Source organism: Peromyscus californicus, unplaced genomic scaffold, assembly GCF_007827085.1.
Source record: "Peromyscus californicus insignis strain IS unplaced genomic scaffold, ASM782708v3 Scaffold_19__1_contigs__length_69161282, whole genome shotgun sequence".
NCBI lineage: Eukaryota > Metazoa > Chordata > Mammalia > Rodentia > Cricetidae > Peromyscus > Peromyscus californicus.
Window position 1 is genome coordinate 42,470,544 of NW_026294491.1, and position 25,593 is coordinate 42,496,136.

At 38.3% G+C, this 25,593-nt stretch overlaps 1 protein-coding gene across 7 annotated transcripts in view; it reads right to left on the reverse strand.

Moving 5' to 3' along the window:
- The window catches only part of Khdrbs2 (KH RNA binding domain containing, signal transduction associated 2), a 529,113-nt gene extending 503,889 nt beyond the window's left edge, over positions 1-25,224 (reverse strand). For all 7 annotated transcript variants that reach the window (XR_008219929.1, XR_008219926.1, XR_008219928.1 and 4 more), the window contains exon 1: positions 24,946-25,224. Coding sequence is in view for 1 of the 7 variants with exons in the window: in XM_052745237.1 (XP_052601197.1) it covers positions 24,946-25,036 (91 nt within the window). In the remaining 6 variants the exon portion in view is untranslated. The remainder of the gene's footprint in view (positions 1-24,945) is intronic.
- Between the last annotated feature and the right edge of the window lie 369 nt (positions 25,225-25,593).

Below are 25,593 nucleotides of genomic sequence, written 5' to 3' on the forward strand. Positions count from 1 at the left end.
GTCAAGTGTTATTTACTCTTTAATAAGGTTCATCACAATGTTTAGCAAGTTATTTTGTTGTGTATAATGATGATATAATATAAACATATATGTATATATATATCATCAGAATTAATATCAATTGTTTTCTATTTATACAAATTATTTTATCTTTTAATCCATGCAAATATATAAATATTTTTCTCAACTACACTCTACACAGAATGAAAATATGTGATTCTCTTTACAAGTGAATAAAAAGATGAAGTCATCTGCTGATAAAATCATATTTCTGGAAATACTGAAGTCAAATTCCTAAGTTATCTAACTATTCCACCTCCAGGGATTTATAAAAACTTGATCACGAATTGAGGTGAGATACCTTTACTCAATGGTCTGATATCCTTTTCCATAGAATAATATTTCAACTACTCCATGCATGACAGAAACTTCCTTGTATTTTGTGCAAGTCAGAAAATGCTAAATTACAGAGACAACACATTACATCAGTGCTTCTCAACCTTCCTAATGCTGCGACCATTTAATACAGTTCTTCATGCGTGGTGATTCCCAACCATAAAATTATTTCATTGCAACACCATAACTATAATTGTGCTATTATTATGAATCACGTTGTAAATATATGGTTATTGACAGAATGAAATCAGAACCACCAACAAGATACCACCTCTCATTTAAAGTTAACCTTGCTTAATATAACAACTATTCAGCCCAAAAGATTTACACAAACTTAAACACACATTTTAGTACCAACTCAAGTTAGCATAAGTCCGTAAATATTAACTTGAGCCATATCACTTTTAGCAAAAACAATTTGGCTTATCACCTTACTGTAACTTCTTTATGTTTCATATTTTAATGAAAATCATAAAAATAATAATTATCAATGTTTCAAGGGCCTATAAAAGAGCTCTACTGGTAGTAAGCTGACATATTGCTACATATTTCTGTGTCCTTCATCATACCATCGAAACCTCTAATGCACAGAAAAATATATTAATAACCTTTTGGATTCTGTACCTGGACCCACTGTTGCATTTTCTTTTAAAAAAAATAGAAAGACAGCTCACTAGTTCTCATACTGACTTTCACATTCAATGTGATGGCCTGTTTCCCCTGCATGGAACAAATGTTAACTATCCCTCTTTTCCTTCATCAGCCTCTCTTCCTCCTATAAGGCTTTGATTGTGCAACAAGTCACACAGAACAATTAAGTTTCAAATTATCTTCCTTATGGGGTTGACAATGAATTTGCTTTTTTACGATTGTGATATACAGTGACATAATCACTGAATCCTCTCTTCAATAATTGTCCATCATTCCCTTTCTAATCATATTCTTCTATCCTTATTTTCTTAATTATTCAGTTCATTAAGTTTATCTTTTTCCTTCTCCTTCCTAAAATCATTTATGTCTAAAAGTTGGAAAGGAGATATAATATTAGGACATTAACAACTGTCCTGTCTCCCAATGACCTGGACAACTATAACACAAAAACAGCTGATACCCACTGTTGGATTTTGTGTTCTTATCACTCCCAACTAAGTCTCAACAGATTAACACTTCCAACTTTCTGATATGAAGATAAACTCTTAAATGCAAAAGATCCAGACAAGCATTATCAGGGACTATCATTTAGTTACTGTATCTCAATAGCACAGCACTTGTCTAACATTCCTGATAACTGGGTCAGTGGAAAGACTGGTGGGGGGGGGAGGGGGGAAAGGGGAGGGTTTAGAATATATCAGGTGGAAAGACAGGGGGGATTAGAGTCAAGACTATACCAAGAACAAAAAAAACCAAACACCAACAAACAACCCAATTAAGATGTGGGCTATGAACAGGCTTCTCAGAAGAAATGCAAATGGCTAAATACTTTTAAAAATTCCATCATCCTTAGTCATAAAGGAAATGCAAATTAAAACTTCTTTTAAGAGAGGACTCACATTCACTATTGGTCAGAGTGCAAATCAGCACAGTAAATAATGGGAAGTTTCTCAAAAAGAGATCTACCATATGACCCAGCTATTCCACTCAGGGTATCTACCCAATGGAGACGATTTCCTACTAAAGGGACACTGTTTATCCATGTCCATCAACTGCTGTATTCATAATAGCTAGGACATGAACTCCACATCTATCAACTCATCAATGGATGAGGAAATATGTATTCAATGTCATTTTATTCCACTGCAAAGAAACATACAATTAAAACAAAATCATAGACAAACAGGTGGTGCTGGAAACAATATATTGAGTGAGGTAACCCATACCCAGAAAGACAAATGTCACATCTTCTCAATCTTTTTTGTGGATCTTTTCATCAGTCTTAAGATTTGTGTATTGACTTGAAATACCTGTAGAATCTGACAAAAATATTTTAAAAGATAAGTTCATAAACTCTCAGAGAATTACTAAGTTAAAATTTTTACTTAAGCTGGGGGGGGGCTGGAAATACTGGTGGTGAAAGACACGCTAAAGATTTCAAGGACATCCACAGCTACATAGTGAGACCTTATATCAAAATAATAAGAATAAGAAGAAAGAAGTAAAGATATATTAAATTTTTATTTAGAAAATGAAGTGTCTTGATGTTGTTCAAATCGGAAACTAAATGATAGGAGGGAAGGATAAACCTGACCACATAGAGAATGTCCTCCTGAATTCCCACTTGACAAAAACCAGCTATCTACTCTGAGTTACAAACTGGAATTGCTAATTAGTTAGCATCTACACTGATGACATAAATAATAGCTGTCTGAGATCCATTGTATTATATATGGATGAGTGTCCATATTTGAGAACAGCTAGATGAATTAAATGGACTATTCTAGGCTTAACATAAGGAAAAAATGGGATTGGGGAAAAAAAAAAACCTGATTTTAAGATTAAGGAGGTGAGTCAGCTAAATATTGTATTTTCAATTAGATTTAGTTTGACCAATACAAAGGTATGTAAATATTACAATAAGAAAATGAGAAACATTGTGACTATTTCACAAAATTTCTTTTCTTACTTTCTCAATTAGAAATATCTTCTATTCACCTATTCACTGCAGGCTTTCAGCTTCCAGCAGCCTGGAGAAAGGCATAGCATGGCAATAGGGCTTTTGAAACCCGAAGAAAGGACTGTCACTCCCAAACTACTAGCTATTTCCCTCTGAATACAAACATACCATTTGAAGTAATTCATTTAGCTTTTTCTAAAGGTGCCTTGTGTAACCTTGCAAGTGCTGATTTGTAACATGGCAGGCTGTTATCAGGCAGCTACAATATTTTACCTCAGCTCAATAAAGAGCAGCATTATTCTAAGGTTCATCCATCCAGAAACATTTCATGGGAGGCACACTCCAATCCCAGTTCATGTGTATCCGTTTGTTGATGAAGGGGAGCAGAGAGGCTGCACAGATAACTACATTCCTCCGTCTCTAACTTGGTTCTTTCATTTATAAGCAACCTCACATGTTTCATCTGTACTATAAGGCAAAAGAGGACTAAAGATCACCCGATACTGCAGTAGACCATGAGTTACAGGCCTGTGTTTAACTGCCATTTCTCACTCTTTAGAAGGCAGCATGTCTGCCAGGCTTCCAAGACCCAGGGTACCTGCATTTCTTCCCTGAGGACAGTGCATGCCTCATGGAGTCTGGTTTGTTTGCTGTTGTTGTTGTGGACTAGTGGGAGTTGGTTAGTTAAATATGGGGTATTTTGCTCATTTGCGGGGAGGGGTTCTTTTGTGGTGATAAGCAGGGACTGCCAGGGAATTCACACTCTCTAGAAGCTTTCCACCTAGTGATATCAAAATGTTCTAAGTCCTTCAACTCTCAATCTGTGTATTTTACCCTCTTTCCAAATTTCCGCAGTATGACTAAGTACCGGTTTCCTATAGTGATACCTTGCTTGAAATCAAACTCTTTGGGTCTACATTTCCTTTCCCTGTGGCTTCCTCATCCTCTGAGAACACTTCAAAATACTTAACACCTTTTTTTTTTGAGGACCAGATGTCTGTCAATGTGTGGGTTTAATTCTGAATCTTCTATCTTAAGGCTAGAGTATAGGTGTCTGTCTCAACAGAATAAAAAGACCATCTGTGGAATGAGAGAAAATCTTTAACATCTTTTTCTTCTAACAGAAGATTAATAGATTAAAGTAATTTTTTTCAAACTCAGAAAATATCAACAGAAGAACAAATAATCCAATCAATGAATAGGCAAATGCTCTGGACGCTTCACTGAAGAAACAGCACAAATTGGCAATGGATAAAGAAAAATGCTCAGCCTCTTCAATTATAAGAAACGAAAGTTATAAATGCATTTGAATCCCACCTTACTACAAGAAAAATGGCTATTAACAACAACAATAAAAATGTGAGTTAGGACATTCAGGAAAAGGGACCCTTACACACTATTGACTAGTAGATACACTATAGAAAAAAAAAATGGAACCTCCTTACATGTCTAAAACAGAATTAGCACATCCGCCAAATACACCAACGCTGGGTTTATACTAAAAAAAAAATAAAGTTAGCATTTAAGAGAGATATACAAACACCATGTTTATTGGAGAAAAATTCACAACATACAAGGCCCTGGATGACTCTACACATCTGCCACTAGGTGAGTGAATAGAGAAAACATGGCAAACACAAGGGAGCCTTTTCGGTTGTCAGGGAGAATGAAGTCATGCTTCTTGAAGAAATTGGATGGAAATACAAATTAATCATCTTCACTGAAGTAAGCCAGACACAGAAAGACAAGTATCCCACGTATTTTCTCACATATGGGAAGAGGAAAATGGTCACCAGCAAATAGAGGAGGAACTAAAGAAAAGCTGTGAAGGAAGAGGAGTATGGGAAGCAAAGTACAGGGAAGAGTCAAGAGAGGGTTGTGGGTAGCTATATACAATCAGCACAATACACAGAAAGAGAGACAGAGACAGAGACAGAGACACACAGAGAGAAATGTCATGGTAATACCCAGTAATTTGTACAAATAAATATGAGCTTTTTTAATAATTAAAATAATAAAAAATAAATCATTTACCTTTCAAAGAACTTCTCTCAAGGGCTACTTCTGGAGCACGTTGTAAGGCACTGTGTGTCTTTTACTAAAGAGTGCCAAAATGAACAGAGGGAAATCTGAGATAGATATTGACTCTAATAAGCCAGCAAGTAGAAAGATGGTAACAAAACAACTGTATTCTTTACATACTTTCTTTGCTAAGGATAGAAGGATTTTGAAAAGAAAATACTTAAATAATATGTCATTTTAATTTACACATACTTAGACTTACATTCAAACAAAGAAAAATATCTAGCTTTTTAGATTAATAAAGTCTATAAAGAATTTTCATTAGTGTTATAGCTGGGAATTAGTAATAACATAAACACTACATGAAGCTTCTCATCAGTGTCTGCTTGTAGGAAACCACGTCTTAACAGATAGCTGTTGTCTTTTCATTTGTTCTACTTTCCTTTAGTCAAATTTCATTTGTTTTTTGCAAATACAACCAATGCTAACAATCTTAATAATAATTAGATCTACTCTATTGCAAGAGAATATAGTTAATAATGGTGCATGGCATTCTTGAAAATGTGAAAGCAAGTGAATATCAATATTTTCCATGCCCAAAAAAGGGAAAAAGATAATGGTGTGTCAGTTAACTGGCAACCAGAATAATATACTTTTACCATTCTTCTTGATTACCCACCAGAAGCAGTTGTTAAGACCCTATTGCTTTAGGACACTACACACCTTGACTATATGATACAGAGAAATCAAGCTGAATGTGAGCTGGTAGCCTCTTCCCTGATGGCTGTCTTTCATAATGTAAGAAGATGCTACATAGTCAGCTGAAGAGGCATCAATTGTCATACCCAGCTGTGAATAGTATTAACTACAGTATCAACCTGAAAAGCAAAATGTACACACTGGTACACACTGGTATGACTATTAAAAGGATAAACGACTGTTCTCTGATTGGTTCAAGGCCTACTGCTCCACAAGAGAGAATCTATACTTACTAATATAAACCTGGTCAAAATCCATGACTGAGGAAGAGGAGGTCTTAAGCCCTAGGAACAAATTTAATATTGTTGTTTAAAACTGCCACAATGCCAAGCACTCTTCTAAATATTTATATTTATACCCATAGACAAATGCTCCTCCCAACTTTAAGTAGAGAAACCTCTCTCTATGATTAGCAGTAGTAAGGGCTACACAAAGTGCTGGGGAAAATAACAGTTGAGTGCTTAGCTCTAAAGAACACATCTCTACTACTCTTACTGAGGCTCAGAAAACATGATAGAAAAAGGAGGAGAAAGAACATAAGAGTTGGAAGATAGGGAAAAGGGATATGAAATGTTGTCTTCTAGGCATGGTATAGACAATACTGTCAAAAAGTCACAACAGCTGTTGCTGCCTGCACGGCTGTGCCTATCGACAGTCAGTCATTAACGAGGGAAGAACTTATGGTGTCCTACTCATCCTGATGAACTACTAGCTACTGATGGATTCTGAGGGAGGGGTGATGCATGTGTTATAAACCTAATGAGAAACCCAATATGCTCCAATGGATAATTTTAGACACAGAAGGATTAGACTCAATGGGTTTAAATCCAAACACTCAAAATAATAAAAATAAAAATGATACCTAAAGAGCTATGAATGTGGAAAGGAGACTAGCAGGAAGGAAAGGGAGTAATGAGTAGTCAGGGAGATTGGAGAGTGGGGTGGTTATAACAAAATGAATTCACATTATGAATGTATAAATTGTCAAATATCAAACTCAGTGAAAGTTCCATAGAATGATAATGGTATGTTAATTAGTTAAACTTAACCATTTACAGTGCATATGCATTTCAAAACACCATGTGGCAAATGATTAAAAATAACACCATACCAACTCTCACTTTAAAATAAAGATATTGAGCATGACAATTGAAACCAAACGGAAAAGGACATGAGAAAAGCAAATGAAATAAGTAAGGAGAGGAAAAAAGGAGAGAGAAATAGAGAAGACAATATAAAACAGGGCAAATTTGAAAAAGTAAAAAATCCTCGTTTCTGCAGCTGGCTAGGTCTTTAGAAAGCCAGAAAAAAACAAAGGACTCCTCTCCCCTCTACCTCACTGTACATACCTATTTTGTTATGTCTGAACAGTACACATAAGCTCATGAATGCTTGCTGTCTGCACTAGAAATCAGCAGAAAAAGTTCTGCTAGCTCTCGGGTTTCATGTTGAGCTGCCTTCAGAAAGAGGAAGGCTGTGGTTGCCCTGATCCAGCAGCAGAACCTGGGGGGAAAGGGCTGTAACACCAGCCACAAAGAAGGGGAGGAGGAATCAGAAGGGTCCAAACAAACTTCCAGGGCCTACTAGAATTCCTCCGAAACAGTGATTTCAGTTATTTGAGAGTAGAAAAGAACCACATCTAGGAAAGGTATATTTACTTTTCATTTATGACTGGAAATACCCAAATATTAACAAAAAACCTAAGAAGCCCCAGTGGTTTTGTAATCTGTATTTTATCAGACCACCACTGTTAGATTTTTTTCTTCTTTCCTGGCAACTGAAGGAAGGATTTTCTAATACAACAAAAGTGCAAACATGCAAGATAAAAATGGATGTTCACTGGTCATCTGAACAAAGCCTCCACTTCCAAAAATGTTTCTACATATAACCTTTGAATAATACAAAACCATTTCCATTCTTCATGATTTTGTATAGGGTATTTTAACTACTCCGATAGGAACACATTTCAGTATGTGTGTGTGCGTGTCAACTTTCATCATTTAAATCCATTTCCTTCAATCTAAATGTACACATGCATGTTCTCTCTCTCTCTCTCTCTCTCTCTCTCACACACACACACACACACACACACACACACACACACACACACATAAACACCTCTAAATGCCATGCATAAGCTTACTTTCCTTCAGGGGCTATAGCCTTCTTGCCTGCAAATAAACATAAGTGTGTCAGAATTATCTTGTCAGATGCTAGCACTGATGTTTTCTGCCAGTCTGAATCACTGTCAACTCTTCTTTGGGTTCTCGGTGTTGTTGTGATGAGTATGGACATGTTTACTGACTGACTGTGCTTTGGTACACGTGCTTTTGGGATAAGCACTAAGTCACTAGTTATGCCCTTAAGTAGCCTCAGAAAATGTATGTTACATTCTAGACAACAGTGAATTTGTCAGTTAACATGGCCAATGAAGATCAAGAGATAAAGATGGGCAGTTACTATGAGCACAGACATAGGCTTCTGTTCATGGTCTATAAGTGTATTGACTTTATTAAGGATAAGGATCAAGTTTGCTACTATCTAGTGTATTTTTTTCTGGAAAAATTGGAAAGGCCATATAGTTCATGACTAAGTGCTTAGGGCTGTGTACTGAAAACACCCACATCTCTCCTGCTCCTTGATCTCTTAGGCACTAGAACATATTTTACACCTCAAGATGATAATGCTAGTTTTTCTCAATATGGCAACTGCTCCCTGGCAATAAATATAGCACTTCTTCACTGATAAAACAATGTACTCAAACAGCAAGGCCTCTTAGATGGCTCCTCATATTTTCAGTTATGATAGGCAGAATATATTCAAATTTCTTACAGTGATTATATCCTAAAAGTAGGGAAAAAAAAAGAAAAATGTCACAGTTGAATGTAGGTTTAAACACATCCTGGTTAATGCTCCCAGCTTTAGATCTGAGGCAGTTATATATGGAGGTCACTATGTATGGTTGTACATTTATAATTAAACATTACAATCTTAAGTTTTTCTATTTTTATTTCTAAAGATACACCTCTTTGTGTACATGGTTTTGAACACTAAAAATAACACTAATCAAAGAAAGCATTCAGAAAATGATGCTGAAAACCCTAGATATCAGAACCTTAAGCAAAAGAGCATTACCCTCACTCACTTAATACCAAGCACAATTAAAAAGTCCTCTGGGATATAAATCTATCATTAAAGGCTAAACACAAGCTCTAGAACACATGAGGACAACTTTCTGACCTTGAAAAAGGCAAAGGTTTCCTAAGAATGATACACCATTACTAAAGATAAAGAAAAAAACATGTTAAAGTAGACCAGCAAAAATAACTTTTCTTCTGAAGGCTTTTCTTAAAAAAGGAAAATTTAAGATGTATACTGGCGTGAGATATTTACAATTCATATGGTTAATAAAAGATACAAATCCAGAACATATAAATAACTCCCATAACAGTAAAAGACCAACAATCCAATTTAAAATATGTCAACCTCTAAGCAATCACTTCGATGGGAATATGTGTAAGTGGCAAAAAGCATATAAAATATGTTTAGCATCATTATTTATCAAGGGGATGCAAATAAAAGCCACAGTATTTTAACCCTTCAAACAAATAGAACACCTCCTATTAAAAAGGCCCAAAAGAATGACCACCAAAATTTTCACACATTGCTGGAGAGATGGTGACAGAGCCTGGAGGACTTTAGAGAACTGGCCATGCGTCTCACTTAAGGTCAAAGAAAACTCTGCTTTAAAAGCTGCTAACTCTACTCCACATAAAGAAACACTGTCCACACCCAGTGTACTGATGTCTGACTGTACTTTCACTACCTAAGTGAGAGACCAAGGCAGCAAATGCTAACTTCCAGGCCAGATTGGGATACATCAAGAATTCCAGGACAGCTGACACCACATTGATGTCCAACCAGACGAGAGAGAGGGAAAATGAGCATTTGTACCAATTTATCCACATAATAATTTACTGCTGAAGACTTGCCACATGTCCACCCAGAAGAGACAGCGTAAACTGTGACACTTTATACAATGGAATAGATAGTCAGCAATAAAGGGAATAAGCTACTGAGAAATGCGACCCCACAGACGACTGCCGAAGATACAGAGAACTTTAAAGAAGGATGATCAAGTGCAGTATTAACACATCTACAGGAAATTGGGGAAGAGAATCAGAACAGTACTTGTTAGAGGATATGAGGATCGTGGGAAGAAGAAGTGAGGGCAGTATCTGAGCTGATAGAAATACTATCTGGGTTGTCAAGGGTATTTCTCACACAGGTTATATAATTAACACATCTCATCGAGTGCCCCATTTAAAGCTCCATTTCTATTTACAAATTTCACCTCATTTTTTTTAAGTAAGATAATCATACACATTGAAGAAGATAAAGAAAATAGCTATTGTTAATATCTACACTGGATAAGTACTGCATACAAACCTCCAAAGAATTTATCAGGAAATTTGCAGATCCAAGAAACTGTATTTTCACAAAGGCCAATGTAAACTGAGCAAATTGCCCAGAGTTAGGAAGCAACCAGTTAGCAGATCTGGAATTTGGTTTTTGACTTGACTTACCAAGTTCTTTTTGCTAGAACAGTAGCTTCCAAATATTTTTTCACTTTCCAAGTTAAGAAACAAATTTTACTTAATAACCCAGTAATTTCACAAGCAAATCTTCCACACAAGTCATAATAAATACTTCACGAAGTGATGTTTAATCCAAACATATATTTTAAGTGACACAGAAGCACCTCCTTTTTCTTATGACCTCGCAGTCTTTTGTTTCTTCCAGAATGTAACAGCTCTGTGTTGTGTGCCATATGGAAAGATAATGTGCATGTGCATGTTCACGAGTGCTTATCTACAAAGGCATATATGTGTCTCTTCACTCAGTCACACTACACTAAAAGAAACATTGAGATTTACAGCATGGCAAATTTGCCCCCCCCCCCCCATCTCCCATCTTTGTAGATCATTATTCCACTGGCCAAAATGAAAGCAGTACATTTTTAACCGAGTGTGTAACCACAGATTTTAAGGAAAAAGAGCATAAGAAAGGGAGCAATGGTTCTAAGGTCACACATTCCAACAAGTCAATACAAACCAGCAATGAAACAGGAGGTGTAAACAAGGGACCCGGGAGAAGGAAAGCCTCAAAACACTGAGGGCAGGCCTTAGAAAAGATCCAAGATTGAATGGCATGATCTTATCATATATGATATAGTTCTTTTAAAGCATGTTCCTGTCATACGGATAAACGGGCAAGGTAGAAGCAGTGGAGTAGAGAATGGGCATGGAGGGACAAAGAACATGACGTGTGCTATTTACAGTTAGCAAAATAATAAGAAGAAGAACAACAACTTAGCACCACCATCATTTTCTTAGTTTAGAACTGCTCCCACTTTACACATAAGGACAAAGGAGCATATTAAGCTTTAAAAATATCCACTCAAAATCGAGGCTTTCATTTACAGGAACAGAAAATAGACATAAGGAGTATACAATATTAGTGATTTAACCTACTCTCCAATGCCTCTCTACTTCTACCACTTCCCTCTATGTTAAAGCACACAAATTCAATATTTGTGTAGGTTGAAATGATACATGTTATCAATTTCAGACATTTCAATATAATTCCCTATGAAGTCAATGCTCACTTTCTCATGACCTAGGCTCCTATTTGTTCCTCAAGTGCACATGGATTTTTTTCCACATTTCTGTTTTCCTTTCTTTCCTTTTCTGTCTCTAAATCAATTAGATGGTATTTGTGGTAGTTCCCCTTTCTTTTGGATTTATTGTGACTTTCGTTGCTGCTGATGGTGATGGTAGACTTGAGGACAAAGTAGAAGCATGAAACGCAGGCTGACCTTAAACTCAGAGTCTCCTGCCTTCATATCCTCAGTGCTGTGGTTACCAGTGTATACTCTCAAACCCAGTTATTCCATGAGAGCACACAGAAATTTCTTCATACCCACTTCTTTACTTCTGTACCTGAATTTGTATTAAACTCTCTACTGGCCCTTCAGTGCATAGCCTCCTGACCTTGATTACCCTTTTCAGTGACATCTCAGCAGCTGACAGCGACTTTAACCCTATTAGCAAGGAGCACCTCTGACAGCAACTGTTAGTCCTTTTTTTTTATCATCTTCCCTATCCAAACCAAGTTATTACACCGTGCTTGTAAACTTTTAACAGTCCTTTCCACTTTGCCCTCTGTGCACTGTGTGATTTGAACTCAGTTCTTCAGAGCTTCTTAACCAGTTGACTATTTCAGCCACCTCACATCCAGCCCACATCTAAGACATACCCAGGCCATTTCCTAAGAGTGCAGCCATATCATGGGTCAATGAAATGATGATCTATTTGCTACTACTTAGCATGAATGCATGATGAGACACTTCCATTATTTTTTGACACTGATCTTCATTTCTGTTCTTTTCAAGCAAAGTTGGGGTTCGTTGAGAATGGTTCTAAGCATATCTAAGCATGGCCATTCAAAAAAGAGGAGAGAAATGTGAGAGGACAGTGGTACATGTCTTAAAGAAAGAACAGGTTTCCTGACAGACTCACCAAGACCACTTCTCTCAAAAAGCTTACCATTTATCCTATCTCCAGACACACTACTTAACTTGTATTTCTCAGGATAGATATTCTTTTTCTTGCCAGGTTTTGGGAATGTTGCTTGCTACATGTCTAATTTGAGATCACAGCTCTGTCTTCGGTGGATTCTGTCCAGATTCTACTTATTTATAAGATTTCAATTATTCCCATGTCCCTCCTATGAAAGGTCCCCAAGATTTCTGGAGACGCTCTCAGGTGTTCTGCCTGGCACTCCTACAGCATCATCTACTTCCTTTATTGTTGTGCTTAACACACACTATGGAAATTGCTGATGTAGTTGCCTACACACACTGCCACCTCCTCCCTAATGTGTCTGTGGCATAGTGATAGCAAAGAGTAAGAACCACTTCGAACAAGTCTTCATATAGCGAGTGTGTGTGTGTGTGTGTGTGTGTGTTCTACGGATTTTATGCAGAGAGACACCATTTGGTTTACTGCAACTTATTCCAAATACTTATCACTTCTTCCATTTCCATTAAACTGCTTTTAATTATCATAATGTTTTATTCTACCATTCTGTGGATATGATATAATTTCCAGTCTTGCACTAATTTCAGTATACCAGTTTAACTCATATCCATCTATCTTTCTGTAAGTCCATTCCAAAGCAATATCACACCATAAAATGCCATCTGCCTCAGCACACCAAATGTTCTTTTGACTTAACACAACTTAAAGGGCCCTCCTTCACCAGGTCTTGAATTCCAGGAGAAGAAACATAAACTCAAATCTAAGTCTTTCTATACGTAGATGATCCTTAGTCTAGTTCTACATTTAATTAAAATTTTCAGTTTATAACATTTACATGCTTAAGCATAGTAAGTGTATTTTACTCCCATTGCTTTCGTTTTATAGGAAATTAATACACTGCTGTATATAAATCAAATTTCTCAATTTCTTAGAGAAAGTTTTTGTTTGTTTGTTTGTTTTGTTTTGTTTTATTTTTCAAGACAGGGTTTCTCCGTGTAGTTTTGGTGCCTGTCCTGGATCTCTCTCTGTAGACCAGGCTGGCCTCGAACTCACAGAGATCCGCCTGGCTCTGCCTCCTGAGTGCTGGGATTAAAGGCATGTGCCACGACCACCCAGAGAAAGTTATTTTAAAATGAAACAGTAAACTCTATAGTAGCAAATATTTTTAAGTCTTTTTACAGTTAAAGTGAGATTTTTATATTCCCTGAAACAAGTGTGTGTGTGTTTCAAACATGTTAATGTTTAGTAACATCTTTTGACTTTTTTTCAAACTTCTGTCAAATATTTGCCTATGGTCCTACCTCTAAATGAAGAGCACAGGTGATCAATGGATGCTGAGAGAAGGAGAATAATTTTCCTCCAGGGTTGAGCTCCTGCATAGATTGTCCAATACCAAATAGTCAGTCCAGGCACATGAATATATAAGCAATGCTAATTGGACTAAATAGACTCAGTAAGCTGGACACGCATCTGTGCATATCTATGTGTGTGTATATATATATGTATACATACAACTGTATATACACGTAACAATAGTAATTTTAAAAGAGGTCATAAGTTTAGTTGGGAGGGGTGATATTGGAGGAGATGGAGGCAGTAGGGAAGAGTGGTAAAGATGCTCATGTATGAAGGTCTCAAAAAAAATGTACATTGATGCTGCTACCACCTAACATGTCTCTTTGTATTTTCTCATAAAATGGGAGCAATATTCCTTACTTTTCATGACATATTCTAAATACTTGTAAAAGAAAACATGTTAAATGAATGTCTCATCACTTAATCACCCTATTATACTCGTTAAGTAATTTCTTTCATTGCTCTTGCCACGGAAGCTGTCTCTTCTGAGCTGCTCTCAGGACCTGACATTATCCAGTATGCAACCACAAACCTACTAAAATGCACTCTGGGGAAAACACAGGGATTATGATTTTTTTATAAGTAGAGTAAAATCTAATCGCTAACATTTTAAAGGAAATGGGCATTGATTATATCATCTCTGATAACAGGACTGTAGTAACACCAACCAATATGTTTACAACGTATTAAATCCTAAGAGTTCAGAACCCATGGATAACATTTAAATCAAGGCACCTGTTTCTGACCAAATGTGCAATCTGCTCGCTTTCAAATGTAAAACTAAACTGTCACTGCTCAAGAGAAAAGAATGAAGCCACAGTTGTTCTTGGTTGGAAAGAAGAATTCAACAAATGTAAGGGGTTCTCCTTTAAAAGAAACTAGAAAGAAAATGCCTCGGCAAATCACACAACTTCTCCAGTAGTTTTCTTGGTCATTAAAAAAAAATAATGAAGTATTCACTTATGTCTCTATTGAATATTACTAAGCATTCTCAATGGCATCCTTAAATATAAGACATTTGGGGTTCCTCAACCTGACTATATAATTACCTACTTGGTAAATGCCCACACCACAAATTCCTTTACCTTTTACTTACTATATTTATCTTATAGCATTGTAAGTTAATTCATGTAATACTTGTATTTGGGACTAATATGAGCAGTTTATTGATAAATATTAAATCTCTGAATATTTGAACTTTAATTAATTTAATTAATATCTGACCTTCCTTCAAAGCATAAATAGTTTTTGCCTCTTCTCCAAGAAGCAGTATATTTTAGTGGCTATGGAGGGTGTCTGGGTGGAAAAATCTGGATTTTAGATCAGCATTTCTTTTCTGTATGACTTGTGCTAAACAATAAGCTCTTGATATTTATAAGAATGATACCAGTAACAATCTAATGTGATTGGTGGGTAGACTCATGGTAAGCCATGAAAACATCCCATGCAGTTTCTAATAAAGAGCGTGACCTAAGAATGAGTCAATAGTAAGTATGATGACTTTGAATCCCTGTGATCTTCAAAATAACTGTTCTTCTAAATTCACATGAAATCTAGCAGACCATCCATGAACTATTGATATCATGAAAATATATGTGTACTTATGTGCATTTCACACACACACATGAATGTATTAAATCTCCTACAGCTTGTAAACTTCACAAATTAAACACATGATGCCTCTATGTATAGCAATAGCATATAGTTGTTATAGAAAGATGTCACCAACCCACATTAAAGGACAAGTGTGATTGTGTGATTAAATGTAAGAGTCCTAGTCAAATAGACTGTGTTGGTACCTAAAGCAACTCAGTTGTTCTTAAATGTTTAATTATTTCTCTACTGAGAATCAGTAAGCTTAGAAATAGAGATGAGTCACAAATAGATCACTTTAAGGAAAAATTAGTGATGCAGCAAAGGGATATGTGGGCCATGACTCCTCAAGTGCTGGACGAGTGCAACTAGCTACTACTACAAGACTTTTCACCCAAGAAAACGGGGGTCCTATAAAATGAGTATTCGATAACTCTAATTTGAGAAATCAACTACTAACCATGCTTCTTAAAAATATTTCTAGGTCATTCATATTTTATTGAAAATTACCACTTTTATAAAAAAGTATAATTTTTCAATCTATGAATGTATTTAAAACATATGCTATTTATAGCATTTAAAAACTATGGAAGTGTCAGAATGTAATTTCAATTAAGATATATTTCTTATAATACAGACAGGCCAAAAGAAGAGGTGTGAAATTCAGTGTTTAAGCAATCACAGTCAAATGAAATGATGAAGGCACTACATGGTTATACCTAAGGTTTTCTAAGCCCTGTAAACACAGTTCTTTACTTTACAGTTACTATAGAAACAAAAAGTTTCACTCCAGACTATTTAAAGAGAAACTGAAAACAAGGGCCAAATTTGTTCCCCTTTATTTTACATACCATAAAAAATGAATATATCTTGGTCATGCCCACACATGCATAACTACTTCATAAAACATTAATGTTTAAATCCAAACATATATTTACATGAAAATATTAAGAGAAAATATAAATTCAAAAGAATAAGTCCTGGTTATTATATGTAAAAATGAAGAGATATTCCAAAAGGCATAAGGAAGGAGGCAGGCCAGCTGGTTATCATAACCCACAGATCTGAACCCAGAAATAACATATCAATGATTTCCTCTGCTGAGAATCTTGAAAAATCAACAGAGACAACACACATATGCATACACACTCACATAGTCACAAAGGCACATACACACATGCATACATATGCTTGTTCTTTTTATAGCCAACATACTAGATTAAGGGCAGCTTAAGAAAACATAATTTTGAAATACAAAATGTTCTTCTCAGTTAAATGAACTATTAAAAAGCTATGTTCACTCCTTTTAAGAAAAATTTAGTAGCCGGGCGGTGGTGGCGCACGCCTTTAATCCCAGCACTCGGGAGGCAGAGCCAGGCGGATCTCTGTGAATTCGAGGCCAGCCTGGGCTACCAAGTGAGTTCCAGGAAAGGCGCAAAGCTACACAGAGAAACCCTGTCTCGAAAAACCAAAAAAAAAAAAAAAAAAAAAAAAAAGAAAAGAAAAATTTAGTAGAGCTGAGTATAGTGGCACATGTTTGTAATTCAAGCATAAGGCTGAGACAGGATCATGCAAACTGGAGGTTAGCCTGGAATATAGAATAAGCTCCAGGTAAAAAAAAAAAAAAAAAAAAAAAAAGATTAAGAAGGGAGCCTAAAATCGCCAGCACCCAATTGGACTAAGAGAGCTTTTGTCCAGTGACTGATGGAGGCAGATGTAGAGATCTATGGCCAAGCTCCAGGCTAAGCTCCGGGAATCCAATCAATGAGAGAGAGGAGGGATTCTGTAGGGGAACGTTTGGGATCATGAGGGGAAGAAGTGCAGAGATGACCGACCACACTATTAGAGGCCCATGAACTGTAGACTAGTGGCTGTGAAGTCCCCACGGGACTGGATTAGGCCCTCTGGATATGGAAGACGGTTGTTTGGCTCGAACTGTTTAGGGAACACCCAGGCAGGGGATCAGGATCTATCCCTGGTGCATGGGCAGGCTTTTGGGAATCTGCTGCCTGTGGTATGGCGCCTTGCACAGCTTTGGTGTGGTGGGGAGGGGCTTGGACCTGCCCAGGCTCAGTGTGCTGGGCTCTGCTGATTCCCCATAGGAGACCTTGATTTGAGGGATGTGGAGATGTGGGGTGGCTTGGGAGGGAGGGCTGGGAGATGGGAAGAGGGAAGAGGTGGGATCTGTGGGTGGTATGTACAGTGAGTAGAAACTTTCTTAATAAAGAAAAAAGTAAAAAAAAAACAGAAGGAGGAGGAGGAGGAGGAGGAGGAGGAGGAGGAGAAGAAGAAGAAGAAGAAGAAGAAGAAGAAGAAGAAGAAGAAGAAGAAGAAGAAGAAGAAGAAGAAGAAGAAGAAGAAGAAGAAGGGATCCTATAATTTTAACGTCACTCAATGGCACTATTTCCAGGCACTATTTCCAGGCACTATTTCCCTCTGAATGCTATCAAAGAAGACTGAATTGGAAGTGAAGACTTCATTTCTACCTAGCTCACACAATGTCCACAGAGGTCATATGAAGGTCTTGGATTTGTACCTTCACATGTAATGAATAGGCTCCCGTGTCCAAGCAAGGAGGTATCATAGAGGCTCTATGCCTGTTGGACAAGGCTAGAAATTTCACCATGACCCAGTAGGAATGAGACCTCCCCATCCTTCTTGACATTAGCAGAAATGCACAGAAAGCAATGAGGGGACATCCCCTACCTTCCAGACAGAGTAGGGTCAATGATGCCAGTGAGTGGAACAAGGCTTTTCACTGCTGCCTGGAATTCTGAAGGTGACGCCATGTCTATAGGAAGAGTATCATAAGTTTGTTCTAAAAAAAAATTTAAAAACATCCATACTATCATAACACAATACTGAAAATATCCAGGGTACAGTTTAAAAAGCATATGCCTCATGGCAAGAACGAGGAAAAATCATTTGAATGAGAAAAGGCAATCGACAGGTACCCACTCACATTAAGTTCTGTCATCACCTTAGGAAATAAACAAAAGATCTGAAATACTACACGTTTACAATTTGAAGACACAGTAACTAGAATCTTAAAATTCTTCTCTGGGACAGACTCAACAGCAGCAGTAAGAGAGCAGTGGCAAGAACAATTGACTTAAAGAAGAATCAAAGAAATTAATCAGTCTTAACAACAAAGAAACCCAAGGGCAGAATCACAAGGACCCAACAAAGTAAGGGAAAAAGTGTATAACCCTTGTCATGACATCCAAGAAGGAAAGAAAAAGGAAGGCAGGGATGAAAAGCACCTGGATTGACAGAAAACAATAGTCAGGAGCAGAGTGATGGAGGAGTAACCTAGACTTTCAAGGAGGAAGGTCTTTGTGGTGGGGGTAGTCGAGCATCTCAGCAGTGGTGATCACACAAACCTATACAGGGCCACACAACAAAGTTGTGCCCATGCAATGTATCAATGTCATCCTCTCCATTTGGATATCACAGACTAAACTGGCCTCTGGTTTCATAGTTACCTGCCAATGTAAAGCTATTGCAAAGTAGGTTTCTTAGTGAATAAATGCTCTTAAAATGAGCATTTTTAGTGTAATTTGAATGAAGCGTTGATAAAATATGGCTGAATTCAACAGCAAAGGAATTTCTGGAATTTTGCTTCTGGAGATGTTTTCTAGCTAGGAGAAAGGTAATATGTAAGTTTGGCCTCATCCACTTATAATCACGTTATCACACACAGAAAATGAAGGCAAGCATTAAGGATTCAAAGACCCAAGTCACAAATCCAACCTCTCAGCTTAGAGGGCAGAAAGACAAGATCAAACAGAACTGGTATGTTGCAATGTAGCAATGGAAAGGTCAAAAACAAGAAAGGCAGGTTCACCTTATCCATAATAAATAAGATAAGATAAGGGCACTATTATGGAAGGCTTCCTAGATGAATGGGTAGCCAGACCCAATTTGTTAAATGAGTAATAATTACAACCAGAGAGACAAATTAGGAAGGTCATTCCAGAAAAGTCACAGTACATAGAACCCTTTAGATTCAGGATGGGGAAAAGAGGCAGGCGGTTGTACATCATGCCACATGACGTAGCAGAGAGGCCCCAGGGGGCAGATTCTGAAGCCTGATGAGGAAAAGTTTTCCACATATGGTGCTGAGCTGCACCATATGTGAAGCTCTCATGATGGATACTGTTGATGCAATGCTGAGTGAGACTTAGCTCTGCTTAGTGAGTTCAGTCTAGTGAGACAGACCAGTACAACCTAGTAATGACGAAATGATAATAGGGTGGACAGTGATCTCAAGAAGTAAGAAAAAGAACAAAGCCACCATGGTGTGGACAGGTAAGGGTGAGGAGAGTACATGTAGAGAAGTGAAGAAGTTGTTACAGCTCAGATAAATTAAGCAGAAAGGATCAAGAAATAAGGCTGGCAAAGGAGATGTATAGTTAAGAATGCCGAAGAACGTGAATTACATGTTGCAGGAAACAGAAATGATTAAAAAGCACCAGCTGGTCAGAATTTCATTTTGAATGAATCCTTATGAAAACACAGTATGTACTGGTGTTGGGAATGGAAGAGTACTGAAAAGCCTGGAAGAGTCAGAAAATTAGGGAAACCCAGCAGCGGCCAGTGGCAGAAGCCCAGAGAGGAGAAAGGCCCTGCAAGAGTAGCAACAGGGCAAACTATAGGCCCGCCGAAGGGGAAGAACACCTTTCATAGATGAGGCAGGTAGGGGGTGATTCTGTCACTAGAGTGACTTTCAGGGCAGTGGTGAAAGACAGAGGGTAGATTGAAGAGTTTTAAAGAGGTGAAGTAAGAAAAATGAGAGAACCAGGCACAGATTAATGGTATCAGACATTTGAAAGACACAAGAGAGGATAAGTGTCAAGAAAGATTAATTTTATTACTTTTGCAAGTGAAATGCATTCTTTTTTCTTCAGTTATTCATGTTGACAAGGCTGCTACAAGAAAAGAATAAATGGAAGTGGTGGGAGGACCCGACGAGGAAAGAACGTATCTCTAGAACGAGGTAAGACCACGTGGGAAGCACTAGTGTGCAGGATATGGGCCAACCTGGAAAAAGAATGTTAGTCTTTTATTAATAAAAGAACGTGAGGATGGGCATGGAGTATGGGAGGATGGGCATGGAGTATGGGAGGATGGGCATGGAGTATGGGAGGATGGGCATGGAGGAGGGGCACAGAGTCTGTAACGGTGGATAGGCAAGAAGTCTCTATGTGAGGTAGGGCATGGAGTCTGCTATGTGAGGTAGGGCATGGAGTCTGCATGTATCAGGGAGTAAGGAACACAACAGAACATATACCCAGAGACCAGAGAAGCTGAAATCACTTGCTAAGAGGGAAGTATTGTAGGTTGAAGAAGAAGCTTGATGAGGTCTGGGTTTATCATCGAAAGAAAAAGAACTAGTGTTGACCAGGCCAAGTAACCATTGATGGAGGGGGCATTTAAAAACTCCTCTCTGCAATCATATTTTATAAGAAAATAAGTTTTCTAATTTGACTTAGGAGTTAAAATTTCATTCAGCAGTGATTCAAATAGTAAAACAGGAATTATTTTTCCTTTCCTTATAAAATCTAGTCTCAAATTGAGGTTCACCAGGCAATGGCAAAAAAAAAATGCTAATGAAAATGTATTTCTTGTATTTACATAAAATACTGCCCTTATTACTACAAGCAGAAATGTTTATCTCAAAATATCTGTCTGATAAATGTTGCGTTTCCTGTTTTAGAGATGAAAGCAACTCGGTATCATACAGGAAAGCAAATGGCATCTTCACTGCATCACAGTGAAGTGTGGAAGTGCCAATACTCAGTACCAAGTGTGTGACACTGAGATAGATTGTTATTTTTCCCCATGTCATGAATTGGTTTGAATGCAGATTGAAGATATCAAGATTTTAATCTGTACCTGTGTTTGTTTTGTATTTAAGAAATGTAAATAAGAATATACTGGATCTATGGAAACAAAAAAGACATTCTCTTCATCAGGAAAAAAATCAACTAAAGGAACTGTGTGAATACTATTATTTTTAATCACAAGATGATTTTAGGCACACTATTAGTAAGTTTCGGAAAACATTTAGGGAATATGATCTAAATTTTAAGGTGATCCTTACTGAGAATTTGACTCTAACTCAGTTTTGACACATTACCATTTGTGACAAATAAAAATGTCTGTTGTCATCCCGTTTTTAAAAATCCACATGGATCTGCAAACATAGAGGTTAACTGGAGCCGACAGGTCAAGTCTTCACCAGACTCTGAGAGGAGTATCTGGAGTAGCTCAGAAACGATTTTATTTGGCCATCTTTGGTTTCACAACACCACAAGTTAGTTAAAACAGTGGCTAACCCATCAATATTTATGAAGAACACAGGCAAGAAAGTCTTGCCTAAGTCACTTTCACTTGAACGCAATAATACTTCTGAAAGCATAAAATGTCATAATAGAATCAAACAATGTGAATCTGTCACACAGCACATTCAAATGAAAACAAGCATATGTTCACACACATTATACACACGAGGCCCGAGCCTTCAAAGTGATTCAATAGACTTAAGAACATGAATCTTTCTCCACTGTCCAACATAATACATATATGCCTCAAATTGTACTATAGTGCAGTAGATGTGTTATTAATCATTAAACTAGGAAGGAATGAAAAGTTTCAAATTTTTCAGCTATTGATGTTCCTGTTCTGCGTATGTAAACATCACCACTTCACATCAGCAAACATCTGGGAGTAAATAAGAACTGCAGAAATAGACAGGTCTCCTAATCTCACTATTGAATTTGAGACAAGAAAACTGGGCCCAGGGAAGGAAAGTTTACAAAATTCAGGTGAAATAAACATGAAATTAAATGGCAGTAGCAGAGCTATAAATAGCCTCATGTAACCCCAGTGCTCAAGCAGAATCGGACCTGGGCCAGAACTTTAAGAATCATGCTGAGTTTGCTCTATTATCACATTTAAAAAAACGTCTTTCATAACAAATGAGTAACTACATAAAACTGTAATTACAGGAGGGAAGTTATTTTAATTAAATACATTATGTAAACACCTTAATCCATATTATTCAAAATCTGCTATGACTAGTAGTCAGATTCATGAATTATTTGCTTTTAATGGTTTTTTTTAGAATCACCCTTACTGAAAACACAAAACAGAAGCAAATAAAATAAAATACTATGAAGACACGAAAATAACCAAAATTTAAAGTAATTTGAAGCCCATGGCCTTCCATCCTAAATGAAGCAGGCACACGTGAGCATAGGCTTGTGTCTATCAATAATCACAGAGCAAAGTAAGTCATTGTGAGAGCTCGTTGCTTTATATCACTGCTTCTAGAGACTCATTCCGAAGAATGGAATCATCTGGATCATTTTTATTGCCCCCCTCAGTCTCAAGACTGTCTGCACAGCACTGCTGGAATGTACTCAGTCTGCACCTTCCTTCCGTCTGACTATCTGTGTCAGGTTTATTTATAGCCGATGTCTTCAAACAGAGCATTTCCAGGTACGAGAAATAAAATCTCTACCGTGATCCTAGAAACCTTCACAAATGGCCTTTTGAAAAGACAATGAAAAAAATCTATAATGCAACATGTGCATTATGATTCACTGAGCATCCAAAGCACACTCACCTTACACTCTAGTAAGCATGTGTAAAGAGCCCGGGTAGAGTTACAGAAGTGATGTGCGCCCTGTGGTTCTTTTTATGTAACTATCTGGCTACTTTCGGATTACTGTCGCCACATCCTTCTTTCTCTTTTCTCATTAGGAATTCTCTGAAATTTAGGCACCCTCTTTTGTTTCTTACTGAGATGCCTTTCTAGTTGGGAGCTTTTTTCCCTAATCCATTACAAAAGCAGGCCATGCTTCCCCCTGCTGGGAAAAAATTAAATTACAAGGTGCATTAGAACAATTTCCTAAGTCTCTAGAAATTTAGTGCTTGGGAAAGAAAAATGCCAGGAAGCTGGGTACTTTTAGTGTTCTTTTAACTGTTTTACTGGTCAGGAATATCCGTGGACCTCACTCTGTTAAGACCTTCACCCATATCTCTTAATTTTGTAAGTTTTGAAAACACAATTAATACACATCATTCATAACTGATGAATCAATAATTAAGCCATCCGTCCCAAAGAGAGCTCCGGTTATCAGGTCAGAGAAGATCCTGAATTTGTATTCTTTTTCCATTGCGCACTGAATGGAAACACTTCTAAAGAATAGACTGATGTGAACAATTGAAGAAGACATTTTTAGTCTGTTAATGCCTACTAAGTCATTTCTTTTCAATACTCCTATAATGATTATACAGTTGCCCTTTAACAGTAGAGGAGAGTATAGTTCTTGACTTTGGCTTTTCACTTTCATTTGTTATAATTTGATTTTTAGGTAAGTGGTAAACATGATTGCATTTCACTCCCCAAGTACTCTACAAAGCCAGCCTTTCCCTTGAAAAACAGTTTAGATATTTCGAATCTTCCATATTCTGACTATAAATTTCTTCCTGGTAGTTTTTCATGAAATACTTTGTTATTATAGGTCATAATAAATAATAACCCAGTAAAAATGTCAAATAAATCTAATGTCTGTGAATCATATGAGGAGCAAATTTTTCTACAATGCAAAACGAACTCTCAAATCTATTTTAATGCCGAGGAGCTGGACAAGGGGAAGATGTCACTGTTTCATTTAGTGGGTAAGACCTCCAGCTACGAAGCTACACTGTAGCTAGCCAGTTTGAAGACGAAGCAGTTCATTATTAATAAAACATTGAGCCAAAATTCCGCCGTTGTGTTAAATAGGCATGTGCAGATTACTGGATATCTGGAGTGTCTATAGTAGCTAAAATTTTTCCACATAAATGGAATAGTTGGGGTTAATATTTCTGACAGAGAAGTTTTCATGTGTGCCTCTTCTCAAACGACCTTTCAAAGCAATGCAAAAGGCAAGACATAGATGCCCCTTTGGGAACCAAATCTCCGCGAACATCACAGTTACACAAAAGAAAACGCACACCTGGTTAAAAAAAAACAAACAGTTGATCAATTATGGAGCGTTCCTAGGGACCAATATCTCGCAGAGTACCCCATCATCACGTTTCAAATACGTTTATAAGCACTTTAGCCTCTGCTTACCACGCTCACGTAAATACACGAACATGCATACTTTAATGCTGATTAATTCTAAGACTTTCCAGGGGGGGAAGACTGATTAAAGGGTATCAAAATCACTTCGAAACGCCAAAGGAAAATATATATACATATATAAAATAAATAACGCGGATCTGTGACCAAGACGTTCTCAGAACACTCCATGGATCGATCGCATTTACTCCTGAACTGATTTCCCTGGCTTCTGTGAAGTGAAAAGGTCCCGGTGGACCACCTGACACTTGCTGGTTTCCCTGTCCAGGACCCTAACAGGTCGCATCCCCCTGCCATTAGACTTCAGGGCTTCTGTCTTTAGCAATTGAGCCTCCGAGGACCCCGGGCTGCCAGCGCTGCGCTCCTGCCTTCGGAAGCGGCTCCCGGGGACAGTTTCTGCCCAGCAGAGCACCCGCCCTCCCCAACTTCGCCCTGCCCGGGCTGGCGGGCGCTGGGGCCGGTCCTACCTTCCGCCAGAAGGCGCGACGCGTGCACAAAAGATGGATCCAGGCTATCCTTCTCTGCCATCAGCTCAGGCAAGTATTTCTCTTCTCCCATAGCGCGGACTTCGGACCGTGCCCGGGCCAGGCGCTAATTCCGCCCGCTCGGACACCGCGGTCGGTCCCTGGCTCCCGCGGGGACCGTCCTTCCGGCAGGCAGTGAGCGCAGCTCTCCCGCCTGGGGCTGCGCAGCCCGCGCCGGTACCTGCTTCTCCCGCGCCCCTGCCCGGCTCCAGCCGCGGCCTCAGCTGGAGAGGCTGCCCGCGCGGCCCGCCCCCGCCGGCCTCCCATTGGAAGCGGGGCCCGGGGGCGGGGCGCCCGCGAAGACGGCGGGCCATCATTGGGCGGGGCCGCACGTCGAGTCGCCTGAGTGACAGGAGGCTGCTGCGGAGGGGAGAGGGTGTGCGAAGTGCAAGCGCTCTCTCCGGGCCGCCTCAGCCGGCGGGGTTCTCAGGCCTGCCTTGTGCCAAGGGGCCAGGGAGGACCGCCTGGCGACCGGGATGCTGAGAGTGGGAGAATGTGCGCGCCATGCGCGAGGAGGTGATGAACGTCACCTGTGTCCCCGAGGCACAGGTGTCTCTCCCCTCGCGGATCTCTCAGCTCTGGGGCAGGGTA